This window comes from Diadema antillarum, unplaced genomic scaffold (assembly GCF_040938485.1).
Source record: "Diadema antillarum isolate AM-2024a unplaced genomic scaffold, OU_Dant_1.0 seq00000172_RagTag, whole genome shotgun sequence".
Lineage (NCBI taxonomy): Eukaryota > Metazoa > Echinodermata > Echinoidea > Diadematoida > Diadematidae > Diadema > Diadema antillarum.
This window is the reverse complement of record NW_027271241.1, coordinates 732522-750907: the sequence shown is the minus strand read 5'-3', so window position 1 is coordinate 750907 and position 18386 is coordinate 732522. Positions and strand designations below refer to the sequence as shown.

The 18386-nt window shown below is 38.7% G+C and overlaps 2 protein-coding genes across 2 annotated transcripts; one reads left to right on the top strand and one right to left on the bottom strand.

The window, feature by feature from the left end:
* Window positions 1–614: 614 nt before the first annotated feature.
* On the bottom strand, window positions 615–10688 carry LOC139728303 (uncharacterized). The gene is made up of 4 exons (XM_071639252.1): window positions 10655–10688; window positions 6672–7502; window positions 4904–5029; window positions 615–2912 (listed from the first exon to the last, which is right to left on the bottom strand). The coding sequence occupies exons 2-4, from the start codon at window positions 7410–7412 to the stop codon at window positions 615–617; spliced, it is 3165 nt and encodes a 1054-aa protein (XP_071495353.1). The 5' UTR covers window positions 7413–7502; window positions 10655–10688.
* LOC139728302 (uncharacterized) lies at window positions 8222–10702 on the top strand. Its single transcript, XM_071639251.1, has 2 exons — window positions 8222–9504; window positions 10672–10702. Exons 1-2 carry the CDS (start codon window positions 8222–8224, stop codon window positions 10700–10702), a joined length of 1314 nt encoding a protein of 437 aa, XP_071495352.1.
* The last annotated feature ends 7684 nt before the right edge of the window (window positions 10703–18386 follow it).

The window sequence follows — 18386 nt, the reverse complement described above, 5'->3', positions numbered from 1 at the left end:
TTTGTCCATTACACAAGGTACATCAAAATTTCGGTAAAACTAAACATATAAGCAAGATATTACATGCAGAGGATGCTGCAACCTAAATGTTTACTTCATTGTAACTGGAATTTCGTTATAACCGTGTGAACTGTACTTGTTCATCATTTCAGACACAGTGGGAGTACCCAAACTACGATGTACCATGTATGTGGGTTTAGCAAAAAATAAATATAAAAAAATAAATGAAAGCATTAAAAAATAAATAAATTAATGAATGAATAGAAATAATAACAAAAAATAACCAAAATAAATAAACAAAATGCAGTCCATCAGTCCCTTCATGTAAATCTGATAATGACTCTACAACTATCATACACTGTAGAAGCTTACATGTTTATGCTGCAGCAATGTCAGCATCATTGAATCCAGTCACACATAATATTGGCAAGTAACAATAACTTAGAATGTTAAAATCTTCGTTCATGAGATGATATTTCATAGATTCTGCAAAAATATGCTCGTTGATATTGTTTTCAGACTGATATCACAAGCAAATATACATTACACAAGCACAATAAATTACCTGATATTATCATAGAACTCTAATTTCAATCTTTGTGTTTTATGTTGTATCATATGTCATCGATGTCTGACATGCTTTCCTCAACAACATAGTCTTCATCATTTTTATCATCTCCTTGGAAGTCAAGAGTCCCTGAATCAGAGGTATTAACGTCTTCATCCTCCTCATATTCAGTATTAACACTAGGTTTCTCATTATCCTTTCCTTCTTCTCCCAAATTCTCCTCCTTGTACACATCATCATCCACTGTACCCACGCCTGTTTCAGAATCATCTTTACGAGTGTCACCATGTGAGTCAGAGGCTCCATCATTATTCTTCTCCTCTTCAGGACTTTCTTGTCTGTTTCTGTTTTGACTGGGACCACCGTAGCCCTCTCTTTGCTCCTCAGCATCATCAAACGCCTCCAATTTAGATCTCGTGGACAACATTTGTCTTAGGAATACACCTGACACAGACTTGGAATCAGCAGTCGTGATGTCGAAGCCATCATCAGAGATTTCTTCGATATCAAGAAGCTCAGCGTACTCACCGTCTCCTCCACCGCTTGAGGGAGAGACAGTGCCTACTTTTTCTGGCTTTGCTCTCTCCTTACGGTGATATTTACGTTTGTGCCTGGCAAGATATCTCTTGACATGAAACTCTGAATCACACTGGTCACACTCATAAATTTTCCCGTCTACGTTGTGGAGTTGCATGTGAACGCTGAGAGCTGTCTTGGCTTTGAATTTTTTGCCACAAATGGTGCAGGTGTAGGTGTAAGCTTCTGAGTGAACAATATTGATATGCCGGTTTAAATACCATTTGATTGTGAAAGCTCGTCCACACTGTTCACAAACATGCGGTTTTACCTCCGAATGAACTTTTTGGTGCTTGACAAGAAGCTGTCTTGTCGAGAAAACCTTGTTGCACTGTTCGCAGGTAAAACTTAAATTCGAGTGTGACGCCTCGTGGACGTGCCTCAGGTGGTCTGTTGGAAATGTGTCGGAGCAAATGCGGCAAGAAAAATGCTTCTTTACTTTTGGGGAATCCCCATCCCCATTTCTGGAAATGTATCTGTTGTGTATGGCTCTGTAATGTCTTAGTAGTGACCTTCGAGCCAGAAATGTCTTACCACATTCTTCACAAGTGCTATCAGTGCCATCATTTACAGTATTTTTTGATGGAGTCCGTTTGTCCACCGCATTCTGCAGCATGGAACTAGAAGAACTTTCCTCGATGTCGTTCTTCTCAGCCTGACTATAACTTTGATCTATTTCTTTTTCAATTTCTTCAGTTCCATGTTGTTCTTCATTGGTGCCTTCACAGCCATTGCTGTTTCCATGAGCTTTTTTGGCATGCTTGTCTCTGGAGCTCTCCTTGAAAAACAATTTCCCACACTCCTTGCACAGGAACCGCTCTCGGTTTTGGTGAATCTTCTCATGCCACATAAGACTGGCTTTTCTGTAAAATGACTTTGGACATTTGGAGCAAGAAAAGGCCTTTATTCCTGTGTGCTGTAGCTCATGCTGCTTAAGGTTGGTCTTCTTGGAGAACCTGTGACCACAAACATTGCACTGGAATGGCTTTTCCCCGGTGTGCGTTCTTTCATGGTGTACCAATTCCCTTGGCGTTCGAAACATTTTGGGACAAAATTTACAATGATGAGGTTTGTGACCAAGGTGCATTTTCTCATGTGTGATTAAGTAGTCTGGATTCTTGAAAGTTTTATTGCAATATGAGCAATGGTGGGGGCGCTCCTCAGAATGAGTCCTCCGGTGGCGATTAACTTGGCTGCTAGTTGCAAATGAGCTCGGGCATATTCCACATTTGTAAGGTTTTTCTCCAGTGTGAGTTCTCTCATGCACCTGTACATCGCCAATACGGATAAACCTCTTGGGGCAAAACCGGCATTGGAGGGGTTTGTCGTTGGCATGGGTGCGCTTGTGGATGCGAAGTGCACTTCTAGTGCGGTAGACATTTCCACACTCTTGGCACATGAATGGCGCCTCCCCGGTGTGCGATCTCACATGATCCTCATACCTGCGCTTCTCATTAAATATTTTGGGACAGTATGGACATGGCATCGTCTTGTCCTCGTGCAACTGAGAATGGAATCGCCGGCAGCCAATTGTTGGGAATGAGAGATCACAGTAGCAGCACTGGTAGGGCGCCTTGCCCTGGGTGTCTTTCAAGTGTCTTTCCAACTTCCTTGGCTGAGTGTAGATGATGTTACAGTACTGGCACTGGTAATACTGCTTGTCACGAGTTTTGATGTTCCTGTGCTTTGCTTCCTTGAGGTTTTTTGGGTTAATGGGCAAGACTGGGCATGTTCCAACTCGATCAACACTCCTCTTCTTTTTACCTTCCTGTCATGAATTAAGGGAGAGAGATCCTCTAAAAGTACAGTGAATTGCCCTTTCACATGCCATGACAGAGAAAGAGTTCAAACTCAAAAGAACCTCCCTATAAACATTATCCTTAATTTTTAGATACATTCCACTATGCGGCTTTAGTTAGAATTTGCATACACATAAAGCTGATAGGAAGCCCTCTCTTTACAAGATCAATTATAATATGGTTCATCCTGTTTGTAGTGTGTGATTTTTTTTTTTTACACAGCCTTTTTCTTTTCTACAGATCTCTTTTCTTTTCAATAGTAAAGTTTACAGTTAACGCCAATAGCTAGAATACACAAAGTAAAGAGTATGAGCGCTTGATGCCATATGGGTCACTTGGAACAGGCACATGACAAGCACAAACTAATGTACATATCAATAGTTAATGTTATCAAACATAATTTGTTCTCTCAGCGTCATAAGCATTTGATGCTCCTTGCCTGGCCATTTGGTGTTTGAGCTTCTTTGAAATCTTCCCCCATCCTGATGGGGGTTTTAGCCTTCACAATTTAACAGCTGATCTACGCATACTTATACAGTGTGTATCTGAACCCTGTTTTTTGTTGTTGTTCTTGTTATGGCTTAATTGAACTGTTACTGTTTACATTTTGAAGTATGCACATACAATATATCCACTGAGCACTGCCTGATACACAATTATTTGCCAAAATTTCATTTTACAAGGAAGAGATGAAATTCACTAAAAGACAAGACAAAACAAAACAAAATAAAACAAAAATGTTGCCTGGCTATTGTGGATGTCCCTACATGTAGACCGTACACATAAGACCTCATCCAAATATACATTTAAAAAAAAGCCTGTGATATTTCAAACTTGTGAGAGAAAGGTGAATTGGAACTGAAGAAGTGACAACTGTTCACAAGGCTCTTTTAAATTTCCCAACTTTTATTCAACTTTGGTTAAATCGTACAGTATGGACAAGAGCACAAATTGTAGCATTTCACATTTCAAAACGACAAAAAGCAGTCACTAGACCATCACACCCTAAGAGCAAATAAAAATGTTTACATGCATGAAAGGGATGTCAAAATCCAGTTACACAGTTTAAAAAAGGGAAAACAATGACAACAAAAAAACAACAATACCTTAACCCTTTTCTAAGTGGGCTATTTGAGACCAAGTTTTTACTGAGGGAGGGTCAATTTGACCCCCCCCCCCCCTTTCAGATCTCGGCCGCCGATTGCGCGATCGCAGTGAAATTTTGCCTGAAGATAGAGCTGGATGGCAACTCCAAGTTTACATGGTCATACAATAGAAATATATTACCTTTCTATTTTTAATAAATCAATTATGCAAATTTGTGCATGAAATCATATTTTCACCTATAACTCCATTAAAAAGACTGGAGGATTGCTAAATTTTTGTGTCAGAATTCCTCAAGACACATCAAACAATTTTCGTGTAAAAAAAATAGCGCAATCGAAATCAATTTCTTTTGTTTTTTATTGTTTTGTTAATTTCTTATGTATTTTATTGTTTTTTCGACCTTTTGTTTTCTATTGTTTTTTGCCAAAATTTGTTGCAGGCACTCTTTCAGGCTTATCTACACTAGAATTGATTAATTTCATTGGGTAAAAGTTGAAATAATCTAATTTATATCAATTTCAACAAAAAACAAAATTTGCATTGGATTTGCACACGACATCGTGAATTTGAGCTGTTTTTTGGTAGACATGCATATGCAAAACATTACGTAACTTCAAACCCCCCCCCCCCCCCCCCCCCCCCCCCCCAGCCCCTTTAGGGTTAAAACTGAGAGGCAAGTGCTGTCCTGTGCTTTAACAAAAAGATGTTAAATAGAATGAGAAGTACCAAAATGAAAAGTCTTTGAATTACTTCTCATTATTAGAGCAAGGCAAGGTAAACTGAATATACATAAAACATAGAGACATAATGATTTGCAAGTGGAGATGTAGGTCCATGGGTTTTTCTGACATACCTGTGTCTCTGGAAGGCCATCACTTTGCAGCTGACTGGAGCCATGCTGCAGGGCCATTTGAAGCAATGAAGGTTGGGGAGGACTTTGGCGAATGCTGTCTTCACTGCTATTTTGTCTTGGCTCCTGCTACCAGAATGAATGACGGTGTGAAAAGTGCAATAAATAGCAAGTGTTAATGTATGGGAAAAGCATGATAACAAAGTCCTTGGAACCGGCAGTTTTCTTTCATGAAATCAAAATTTCATTTGAACCAAGCAGTAGAGCACACAAAGGTTTGTAGATGATAATTTGGGGACCTGAATATTTACTATGTTGTAACATTTTTTTTCTTTTTTTCCTATCAAGTATAAGGAGGGGACGCTGCACTTGAAATGATACGAACATGTACCTGTGTGAAATGTTTTTTTTCCCCCTGTGGGAACAACAAGCATAAGAGAGCACATTTTTCAAATAGGAACTTTTCACAGCAGCACCATTTACTAGATTTCAATTTTATGTGAGCGCACACCAAGTTAAATCATTTGTTTTCCATACCTCAACCCCAATTTTCACTCGTAATACCATTTGGAAAGCAGTAAATTCTAAGATAACTGAAAAGAATGGAGAAATTATTCTAAAACTTACTTCCATGGTTACAAAATTTCAGCTGATAATGCCAAAGTCATTGCAACATGTAAATTACAGTCATAAATTTACTGTGGAGCATTATTTGATTTAGATTGGGAAATACTTCACAGTGAACAGACATTGTTAAGGGTTTATCATCAGCAAATGGTAAAGTTCAGTGAACTTTATCAAAAACAATGAAGGATCATTTAATGTGTATATGGCACACCTATCTTATTCTTTATAATAATTGCATAAGATACTGGAGGCATCTTGCTCACTGCAAGAAAACTGCTCTACTTCATCAAATATGACTTTGTTACTGGCATAGTGGTTGGCTTGTTTGTTTGTTTGTTTGTTTGTTTGTTTTATCCATGTTTGGTACAAAGTTAAGGGTATCACAAGTTTTCACTCGGTGCTAGAGAAATTGTCTAAGTACGACGGGGTACCATTTATAAGGACCATTTTTGTTGCTATATATCTGCACTGCTCTCAATGTTAAACTTCTTTCCATTCAGCAGACATCTTGCAAAATATAAATTGTTATTGGCCTAGTTAAAAGGAAATTACACATGGTATCAGATAAACTTTGTTATACTGCACACAGTATATCAACATTCCTTTTTTCCTTGTTGAATTCTTAGCACAAAGATTCTCATGCCATACTTATGAGATGACTTGATAGTGGAAATGCTGAGGTAAAAGCATGCAAAGATGAAAATAACAATTATGCTAGCACTAAGATCTCAAGTTAATATCAAATATCATTTCTGTCTTGGTATTATCTTGGTAAGAATACTGGCGACTGTAAACTTTGCATGATTGACGTATGAATGTGAGAAAAAAACTTGAATTTGTTGTTTTCGGTCATATTTTCTCTTCTAAGAGGAGAGACCGTCATGTTTCAGTTTGTGACAAGTATCAATAGATGTGCATAGCAATGCCAGGTGGAGTATGACTCATTTCTTCAACTTCCTCTTCACTAACAAGATTCAGCGCACAGAAATGATCATTATACATGGCAAGAAGGGGAAACTTTTACCTGTTCACTTTCAGACGACTTATACACTGAATAAATGAGCATAGCTGGCACAGACACGTGGGCAAAGGGTACTACATGTAGTGCCATCATACTGATTTGGATCTCTACATCTATACTCACCATATTACTTGAGTTGGATGTGCTATCATCTCTACTGGGCATTCTACTGCCACGACTACAGTTCTGGTATTGCACTGTTGAAGATACCCCACCACTGCCACTACCCTTAAGTGCGTATCCTCCCACACTCAGGCCTGAGGATTCTGAGGGGAGAGGCGGGTGGGAGTAGTCCCATTCTCCACTGCGATTCTGTCGAAGCCTGATCTTGGGGATGGTGAGGATTGGAAGCGTTGTACTCAGTGGTCTTTGCTCTGATGGACTGGCCACACTAAACTGATGCTCCCTCTGGAAGAGGCCTTGGGATTTTTGCCACAGAGATGGAGGATTGGACGACTCTCCCTTCAGCACTGCAGAGTTACTGGATTCAGGAAAGCTGAGGCCAGCCTCCAATTTCACAGGAATGGTCTCAGTTTTCTTCGCCTGCCTTGACTGATCATGCAAATAATCTTCAGGACTGGCTTTCTCTTGAGCTCCATCACGCTGAGAAGTCATCTTTCCTTCCAGAGGCATGTCTTTTGAATTGTTAATGGCAAAAGCCTCTTTCTTGCCTATTCTGGAGTCCACCGATCCCTCAGAATTCTGCTCAACCAACTGCTGCAAATTTCCGGCTGAAGCCGAAGATTCCTCAGACTTGATGCCTGAGGGTTTGACGCTGAGATCCAGCACCAACATGTCCATGGTGCTCTTTGTTGTTGACGGCACTCTCAGAGAACTAACTGCATTGCTGCAATCACGATTCATCGCCACATCAAATGGTGGCCATCAATAGCCGTCAGTAGCAGGTCAGACTGGGCTTGCGGTAACCAGGATCAATGAATGCCTGCTGCATGTCTGTTAATGTCAGTTAAAAGAGAATTAACACAAAAGTGTTCATGATTACAGCATCAATGATAATGGCAAACTTTGAAGCACTTACAGTAAGGCACCGTGTCACTGAACACACTGCCACAAAAGAGGAAAATGACAAATAACCACAAAGTCACATCAGGGGGGTCCTTAGTCTGCCTGACTGTATCGATGCAAATTACTAAAATAAATAGACTATGGTTTCAGCATTAAGACAAAAAAACCCCAGCTTTGTTCAAAGGACTCTGTTGTGATCAATGTCGCCAATTTAAGTACATTTTATCCAACTCGGTCAGTGGCATTCCAGCTTTGCAAATTTTGCTCAAATACAAAGCCAGACACACACACACACACGGCCAAGCTTGCAATTTTCTAGAAGACAATTTTGCTGTCCTCCATTTCCAGCATTTTCCCTACAAGTCGCATGATGGCTTCCAAAAGCAGACAGTTTTCAAAAAGTACAATGCATTGTTGTCTCATAATGACGTGCTACAACTGTATGGGATTTACACTGTGGCACACAAAGAATTTTAACCATTTGGCCACTGAAGATTCTGTACATAATGACCTATGGTTCCCTGAAGGCTAAAAGCAATATTCCTCTCATTTCGACAACTTTCATGATGTGAAATAGCTCGCTGCATTATTATTTTTTTTCCATTTCATATCATTATTTGGAAGCCTATCAAGACTTTACCATAGTAATGGCGAGTCACAAAAGTAATACCGGCATAGTTTGGACCAAAGCCAAGATTCAAGGGAGCAGGGACCTCTACATTGCATCCTTCTACATGCCACATAGACACTTGGACAGCATCCGCAAATTAGGAGACTCACTGCAAAAATTGCTGTCCCAGCCCAAGGAGAAGCATATAGTGCTAGCGGGGGATTTCAACTGCCCCGACATAGACTGGGAGCATCTGACAGTGAGGAAAGGAGCACCGGATAGGGAGGTACAACAAGCTCTCATTGACATCGCCACTGACTATGGACTGACACAAATCCATGATCAGCCCACCAGGTTAGAGAACATTTTGGACCTGGTCCTCACCAATAATCCATCTTTGGTGAAAACTTCCACAAGTATCCCTGGAATCAGTGATCATGCGATGGTGGTGACCGACTTCTGTATCTTACCTCAACTCACCACACAAAATGCCAGACGTCTCTATGTCTTCTCCAAAGCAGACTGGAAGAAAATTCATTCTGAAGCTTCTCACCTCTCCACCATCATACTAGAAAGAAAGAAACAGGGGGATGATATATGCTCATTATGGACCACCTTCAAAACTTCACTCTCTCACATCATTGATGAAAGTGTCCCCTCAAGAACAACAAAGAGGAGAAAGTCCCTCCCTTGGTTCAACCACAAACTGAAACGTATGGTACGTCGAAAGGCCCGACTGTATAAGCAGGCAAAGAGAAGCAACGACTGGGGCAAATTCAAAGACTTCCAATGGAAATGCAAGAGAGCATTTCGCATAGCAGAAGAGGAATATGTCAACACTTCCATTATCACAGGGCTTGACAACAACAACTCCAAGCCCTTCTGGAGATACGTCAAAGCCAAGCGGCAAGACAGGACAGGACTTCCACCACTCAAAAAAGATGGGAAACTCCTACATGACAGCAAGGATAAAGCCCAGATTCTTGTGAAGCAGTTTGAGTCAGTCTTCAAGAAAGCAAGTAGTGACCCACCCACTACCAAGAGTTGCAAACACCAAATCGAACCTTTAACTGTTACTGTGGAAGGAGTTGAAAAGCTTTTAGCTGGTATCAACATCTCTAAAGCAGTCGGCCCAGATAACATCCCAAACATCATCCTAAAAGAATGCTCCAAAGACTTAGCTCCGGGATTGACCGAGATATTCCAACTGTCTGTATTAAAAGGCACCTTACCCCCTGACTGGGTAAAGGCAAATATCACACCTGTCTACAAAAATGGAGACATACACTTGGCAGAAAACTACAGACCAGTCTCACTCACGTCAGTAATCTGCAAACTCCTCGAGCACATCATTTGCAAGCATATGATGGACCATTTGGAGACACACAATATCTTAACATCTCTAAATCATGGGTTCAGATCAGGTCACTCTACCGAAACTCAACTGTTAACTACTGTCCATGATTTTATGACAGCCTACAACAAAAGGAAGCAAGTAGATGTTGCCATACTTGATTTTTCGAAGGCCTTCGATACAGTCCCACACAACAAGCTACTACACAAACTTACTGAATATGGGATCAAAGGCCCCCTACATAGTTGGCTGCAAACATTCCTCACTACCAGGGAAATGGTAAAGGATAAAGCTAATAAGAACAACTGAAAGCCGGTTTCAAGTGTTCCAGGGAGGAATACGACAGGCAGTTTCAGGTGTTTCAGTGACTAATTGGGCAAAAAAAAAAAAAATAATTAGTAATTCTGAAGTAATGCAATCATGAATCAAGACCATTCTCTTGGGGCAACCATTGTTTCGTTTCATTCCTTTATGTTCTGTGAAGAATTTTATTTCTATCTTACCTGTGACAAATGGAGAGGATGTATTAGTCAGCAAAGCCTATATACCAACCCTTTTTATCAGGCCTTTACAGTGCAAAGGGTAATCATGTCATGGACACATTGCTCATTACTCACAGTGAGTACATACCGGTACACACACACCACGATGATGAATCAGACTGCACTGTCTGTGGTACGGTGGTGATGTGTCACAGAACACTCAGCTGAGCTCTGAGTTTGATCATGGACACCTTCAACTGCCTTTTTTAAAATATCAGTTACATACTTATACACTGAATACAACCTTTATTTCCTCGAAAGAGTGTCAAGATTTATGATTCCTCTCCTTGCAACAGTCACTATTCCTAGTTGGTACTAGTAGAGTCCAACTGGTTCTGATATACGGTATACAAAATCAACCATCACCAATATCGATACATGGGACCGTACTAAACAGCTGGCGATAGACCCACTCTCCGTACAGCAAGATAAATACACATAGAGTTCTAAATGGATGTAAAAACACATCAATATTTCATCCTGGCACTAATGCATACTTATCAGTTATCGCATGCAATTTATTCTAGAGACATATTTTCCTGATCCTGGCAAATATGATTAATTTTTTTCTCACCATTGCCCTGTTTACAGCCTGCAGGGATTCCTTTTGTCCAAAATTTGACCTTTTCAATATCACCGTAGATGGCGCTACTAAATAAAAATATAATCAGGTGCCCCACCCCTTAATTAAAGCAAAAAGGGTAGAATCGTTTTTACTTTTAGGATGCACTATACAGTACCTTTGAAGTGGGTGTAAAGTTAATTTTACTGTTAATGTTTATTTTAATCACATAATGTACGATGCACGCACGCGCCAAGACTCAAACTCACGCCATCACACGCATTGTATGCCTACTCATTTTGTCATAGGCCTACCCGTCGGGCCTTCATAGTCAATAAGCACCTAATGATTAAAGAAATCCAGTCCAAATATAAGTTAGTTTGATAAAAAGAGAAAAATCTTACGACTTCAATAATAAAAATTTGACTAAAATCAAGTGAAAAAAGAAGAAAGTTATGACATTTTAAAGTTTTGTTGATTTCTGCAAAACAGTTCTTGTACAGTGGATATAAAATTTATGCAAATGAGTGACCTAACCATTATCATACCCACACAACTTTCCATTGATCGTGTACAAAAATGTGATGAAAATTTAATGTTTCTGTCATTGAAGTCTAAAACATTATGTTATTCCTGGTTGTATGACTTCAGAAAAGTGATCTGTTAGAATTCTGCCCGGGTATTCAGATGAGGATTTGGAGCCTCGGGCATATTATTGCGTTTGAGTGAAAAACTGGAAATTTCAAAATTTTATGTACAAACTCTATAGTAAGTTGTGAGGGAATGACGAGCTCACCTTGCCATTTTCGTATTGACTGTTCAAGAACTTTTCCCCCCAAAATAGCGAAATTTCAAAATGTCATAACTTCCTTATCTGTCATCTGATTTCGATCAAAATTGTGCCATTGAACTCGTACTATTTTACTCCTTCTTGTCAGACAAACTTATACTGGACTGGATGCCTTTATGATGTAAAGTATCAGTTAGTTTGATCATTGAATGTCTTGATTATAAAGTAATATTAGATGAGCATGTAGATTGTTTTGAAATTGATTGATTCCTTCAAAATTCTCCCTTAATGCGGGCGGGCAGCTTACATCTGGGACAATGGAGCTATTCTACTCAGGCATAGGCCAAGCTGCCACACCCCGGCAGGTCGCTGCTTTCTAGTCGATGTATCTCAGTTCTTTCTGAAGAGGGTTGAACCTCTTTTACCTTCAATGGTGTCGTGAAATATTTCACAGTCCTGAGAGTTTAGTGTTGAAATTAATGTTTTTATAGCAAATAATGCTATAATAACTTGACTGCCCGGTTACTGTCAAGGCACATCCCATCCCAGTTTAGTTTTAGGAAATGCTGCTTCAGGAATTTTCCCCTCAAGATTGAAATTCGGGGGTGGGGAGGAGGAGGGTGCAGAGAAGGAAACTGGGAGTGGTGTAAGGGCAAAGAGTAGACAGGATAGATAGCTGACGAAGGGGGGGGGGCGAGAGACCTCGTACCGATGGTCAATATTGTTGACCACTGTTTCGTGCCTTGAAAAAGAGTGGTTGGTCACTGATATTGAATCACACAGCACAACAAATAATATCATGGGTTGATTTCTATGAATTCTTAGAAACAAATAGCGGCCTATCACTTTACGAATAATCCTGAAAAATAAAATCAACTTAAGATGTCTATCATTGATTTCTTTTTTTTTTTATTAATTTCGATCATAATATTGCAATGCAGTATAGAGCTCTCACCATGATTGGTATCGTTAAATCAGTTTGAAATTAATGGTCAGTTAATCATTTATTATCAATTTAGCTTTTAGGTTCAAGCTTTGCAGTGTCAGACGAAGATATATTTTCCCTAGTTGTTTATACATCGATAAATCAGGTAAATATAATATTGATAATAAATGCAAAGTATAGAAAACGGTAGGCACCTATACAAGAATACAACGATATTGCCCTTAAAGTTATTATGACCATAATCATACAAGATAACTACGATAAGAATATTAAACGAGCTCAGATCGATACTCTTTAACACTGCAGAAATGATTGAAAGAACTCGAAAGATAAAACGTATTGGAAATAAAGAAGTGAATTATGCAAAATTAATTTTGTTTCTGTTTATCTTTCTACTGGATTCCTGAAGAGTAAGATCTACCTTTGTAAAAATGAGGAATGCTCCCGTGCATTTTGATTTCGCGAATTTCGCGAGAGCCAAGATTCGCGAAATTAGAATGCACACGAAAATCTTGTCTACACTATACGCATTGAATGCCAGTGGCAATTAGCCAAAATTTCATGCCGCGAGAAAGGCCATCGGCTCCAATTCGCTAAAATTTCAGGCCGCGAATATATCATGTTTTACAGACTACATAACAATGCATGAATCTATTGCGTTTGCCTGCCTCATGGCTAGTCTTGGTGCGTACGTACTGTGTAAAAAAATAATAATAATAAAAAAATGGTTACGCTGGTAGTGAAAAGAAGTTCAACTTGTTCTTTCAGAGAAGAAGTTCTTATCATATACTTATCATATAAAGAGAAATGATGGAACAGAGAAGAAACCAGAAGTAATAAACGGACGAGTTGCGGTTAACCCTTTGACCACGTGACATAGAGCAATCCATGTCCAAGGTTTGATTGGGGCTCTCTCATTAATAGACTTTAGGCTATGTGTATTCAAAGCTGTGTGGTTTTCTGCTCCGATTGACACTTAAAGCACAAAGAGGGTTAGAATTAATGTCAGAGGTGAAAACCTTCCCTCTTGACGTCATACGAGGATGATGACAGAACAGAGTGACTAATTCGAGTCTGTTATAAATGTGATTAAAAAAAGAAAACAATCAGAGTTGTTATCTGGATGAAGATTTGCAGCAGAACAAATGTAAGTTAATCATTTTGCTGGACTGTGAAGTAGCCTTCCGGTCATGAATACAGCTACCTGATAGGTTGCCCAATCAAAGTCCAATAATGAATCGACGAGGACGCCCTCTGTCTCTGATTTGAGCGTGAATCTGCGTTTCCTGCTTTGTACTTTGTTCTCCCATTTTGTTAATATAGGTTTTCCCATCCATTTTCGCACTTTTTGTCTTTCAATTTCAAAGATTTATTATTCAATTTCGTCCCGAGAAGCACGTGGAACGCAAATCCTAACTTCAATTTCGTCAATTGTCATTGTAATTCGTTTTTCGTCAAACGTTTTCGAAGACATAGCATTTAAAATCGTCAATTGTCATTCAAAGTCATCCCTCCCGCTGACGGATCGCAGAATGTAAAGATCAAATTCGTTTTTGTTCACAGAATTTCATAAATTTTTCATTGAAATTAGCCAGATGTTAACGATTCTTTATTTTGAGGGTGAACCAACTTTACGCCGACATATTTTTACATTCTCTCGTAAATTGTATCGTTACACATTCTTTGACATTAAACAGGCTACAATTCTACACTAAAATTTTGTCTTTAATCATGTTTGCCTAGAAATCGTTTGTCAGTGTTTTCGTATGCGAGACGGTACGTCTGTTTGTATCAGTGTGTACTCGGATTGCTTGTGTGTGTGTCTGTATCAAGTGGTTCTGTGTGTGTGTGTGGGGGGGGGGGGGACACTTTTGTGTGTATGTTAACTCCTGAATATAAAATGTGAACGGTTACAGAAAAAAAATACATGAATGACTGGGAAATCACACCGGATAGAGATATGAGAAGAATATGAATGAAAATGTAACGAAAATGTTGGACAAAAGACGAAATCGATCCTGCTGGTTTGAGTGCTGCGAGTGAGGCTGACGAATTTGAACTGTAAATGACGAAAATGTATGCCAAATGACTGAATTGAATGGACTTTATTTGAAAATGGACGACCAAAGACGAATTTGAAGATTGGCCTATTCCCGACATTCCGCGACGAAATTGAAGTAAAAAATTTTGAAATTGAATGAAAAAGTTTGAAAATGAATGGGAAAACCTATACTTACCATTTTCTTTTTTAATCTGAATTCTGAAGTGACACAAAAATAGTTTACCTACGAAGAAATTTCCCCTCTTTCCCGCGCAAACGCACGCAAACAGACACACAGAATAATTATTATGTAGAATATTGTTTAACGCTGTGGCTGGACGGTATCCACAGTGACTTCACGCTTTACGCTTTGATAGGGCCTTGCACTGCTTGAAATACAGCGCGGAGAGTGGAGTGAGCGATGAAAAAGACATACTGACAGTGACCATTGAGGGCAGCAAACAGGATATATGTTCAGTAAGTGAGAGAGTCTTTTCAGATACGCCAAGGGAAGGACCTACGGTTGGGAAATGGGGGGGGGGGGGGGGGTTGACTAATGCAACCACTAGCACTAACTGCCCTCGACCCCTCCCCGACCCCCAACAAACAAAAACGGAACAACAACAGTAAATATTGTTCCGCGACCATGAACGTGTTTTTATCGCATACTAGAATAAGATGAGGGTATCCATAAAATTAATATCGGTGACTTACCCGTTGAAATCAGCGTGGTATCTTTTGCCCTGCACATTTTCAGTGATTACATTAATAGCTGCACAAGACAAGATGATTGCTGGTTTTACGAATCAGAATGTTCAAGATAGTATTGTTTATAAGAAGTAGGGTTATTTCATACGACAATCGGGAGGGGGGGGGGGGGGTGGGGGCGGGGCACCGGAGGCGAAATCATTGTAATAATTGTTATGTACTCGCGGGAAAGAAAAAAAAAATCACCTTAATATACATATAAAATATATTATGCACTCAGTGTATACATGCAAAACCTCACAACCACAACTGAGGCAAGACTCGCGACTGTTTATCCCCTGTCAAAAGAGTGAGTTTTTTGCATTTTTAGATATGAAATACACCGACCTGGTGCACACCTCTTGTGGAAAATTTTGGAATCATTCAAAAATCAAAAAACAAACAAACAATAACAACAACAACAGTCAAACAGAAAGAAATGAATGTTGGGGAAAATTTTAATGGTTAAAACGTAACATATGTCACTCGCAGCTGCTATCAACGTGTGTGACCGAACAATTACCATGAACTATCATAACTATCGAGGTACACAGACTGAAGGGAGGCCGGGGGGGGGGGGGGGGGAAGGTGGGGTGGGGGGTGTCGAAAGGGGAATCCCTCTTACCACACAAAGGAACGCTTGCATTGTTAGAATTGATATTCAACGGTCTTCTGCACACTTTAGGCATATCGGGTATCTGGAATATTCTCAATCAAAACTATAATTAATTTTCATCACATTAAGTAATCTTTAAACATGTTTACAGAATTAAAAACTCAATAACTGCTGACACAAAATGAACAATAAGAAAGATAAGATTTGAATATAAAAAGAAGGACATGACCCTCCCCCTTCTGTGGGATCTTCGCTTATTTTCATAGGCCTAACTATTAAATTGATAGTATATTTTCGATTGAGATCGAGTTTCAGGTTTCCATTTTTTTTTAATAATGAGAAACCCCCTATGGAATACGAAAAAGCGTTTAATTCTAGGACGGATTCAAAGATTATTTGGTGAAAATTGGTTTTGAAATGGGTGAGATATCCAGAAAAAAAGTGATCTTAATAAAAGGTGGGATCCGCTTTTCGGATCACCTGGTTTTACATTGTTTTCGGATATAAAATATCATCCCGTTCGAAAGCAATTTTCATCAAATGAACTTGGAATTCCTCTTAAAATGCTGTTTAACGTTTCATTAAGTGGTTTTAAGTATCGCGCAAATATTAAAAGCTGTATCCTTATCTCAAACAGTGCTATACCGTCCCTTTAACGAGTCTAAACTGATGTAAGATTAATAGGGTAAATGCATTTTTTTAATCCCGCCACATACATGTTGATCCTTTTACCGTAAACGAATATATGACTTACATATTCGTTAATTCGTATAAACCTTTAGTGAAAGCAGACAAGCCTCTCCCTTCCCTTTCTCCTTTCAACTATCCTATCTCTATGCAAGTCATCCCTCCCTCCTATTCTCCTTCCGATGTACATTATAATATTATGTTATGCTACGGGGGCTGCACGCAAATCAAGCTACGCTTATGCTGTAGCCCCTCTGTATTATTCATTGTAGTATGTTTTGTTGTACTTTTGCTGTACATTGTACACAGGCAATGAACAAGAAAATACTTATATATATTATCATATTTATGTTTGTACATGAATGTGTATATGTACAATGATGATACAGAAACCAATAAATCAAATCAAATCAAATCAAATAATTCATAATATTAAACATGAAAACGTGCAAGGAACCTAAAAAGAGATTGTGCATATATTTCATGGTTATTTAATGGATATACGTTCGTGTTTTCAAATACAAATTAATTAATGTACATGATGAAACTTATCATCATTATCATTATAACCGATCTTATGCATCAGTTGTAGGCCCTGTCGGTATAAAAAAAAACCAACACCTTATATTTGTGTCATGCTTCTCACTGTATAGGGCATACCTAAACATTCTTTGGAGGATTATTCACTTTAGTTTGTGCCAAAATTAAGAAATGCAGAGGAAGAACACATCGAACATTGAATACATCAATGAGAATTGAGGAATTTTTGACAAGACCATAACAATACTCAAAGATTCAAAAGTTCTACAATTCTACAACTAATATAATGTCGCAATAGTACAAAGACAAAACGAATTAATTAGAATTCCTGAAACACTTTGATAATGAAATGTACACACCCCTTCTACTTTTTAAGAACTTAAGGAAATAAAATAAAATTATCATGTGGCTGTCTAAAGAGAGCAAATCAAGTGAGTTTTTTATGATAGAAAATTGAAAGCATATGAAATTGTGTTGATTCTATCTTTCTTAGTGTTCCACTATTATTCCATCTCAAGATTATTGTATGAATTATTATAGCCGTTTCATCTGACATAATGACTCTGGGATTAACTACACTAATGATACACTTCTTTGAACTGATTTTTATCATTTTCTTCAAATTTCACCAATCTCTTCTACTAAATCTGTTTTTGTTTGTTTCCAAACTCACTCATATCGACATACATACTGAGGTTAATTGTGACCATGCACCTCAAAAGAAACAAAAAGTCGCCAGACATGAATTTTTAGTTAAGACCATATTCTGAAAGAGCAGACTTTAAGCTTTAAAATGATGTATAACTCAAATCAAACGGACTCTCCTAACCTATCTAAATATTGGAAAGAAAGCACAAACTCAAGAAAAGTGTGAACTGAGAAAAGAGGCTCTGAAGTACAGTGTCTATTCAAGCGCTTAATCTTTACCAAACCATGCTGGCTGTGCGATGAATGGGACCAAAAAAAACCTCACAAAAACAACAGGAAGTAAGCCACCAGAGTAACAACAATGAAGGGATGATCAGATTAAACTGAAATTAAGCATGCCTCATTAACACATTCTGTTAATACTTGATACCAACTTTCAAAGCAGCAGCACTATCCTTTCAAAAGTTATTAGAGTTGAAAGTGAAGAGTGTGGACAAGGTTTTTCAGAAATGAAAAAGGGATTCTAAAGACACACCTAATCACACTATTCTACCAAAGATGTTCGAGATAAACTGCTAAAAAAAAAACACTTTCCTGCCCGTTTTATGATACCAAATTTTAGTATAATGTAAAAGAAGACCCGCTCTTTCAGAAAATATGAAAAAGTCAAGTTCGGCTAGGTTGACCCATTCAACATATTTTCAGTCCTCACGCAAAATCAGTGTGTGC

Excerpts from the sequence above, each read along its gene's own strand:
- LOC139728302 (XM_071639251.1), top strand. The coding sequence starts at position 8,222 with ATGGCGAGTCACAAAAGTAATACCGGCATAGTTTGGACCAAAGCCAAG. Across the intron at positions 9,505-10,671 it reads TACAGACCAGTCTCACTCAC|CCTGCAGGGATTCCTTTTGT; the intron begins GTCAGTAATCTG and ends CCCTGTTTACAG.
- LOC139728303 (XM_071639252.1), bottom strand. The coding sequence starts at position 7,412 with ATGAATCGTGATTGCAGCAATGCAGTTAGTTCTCTGAGAGTGCCGTCA. Across the intron at positions 5,030-6,671 it reads CATCCAACTCAAGTAATATG|CAGGAGCCAAGACAAAATAG; the intron begins GTGAGTATAGAT and ends TCATTCTGGTAG. Across the intron at positions 2,913-4,903 it reads ATGGCCTTCCAGAGACACAG|GAAGGTAAAAAGAAGAGGAG; the intron begins GTATGTCAGAAA and ends AATTCATGACAG.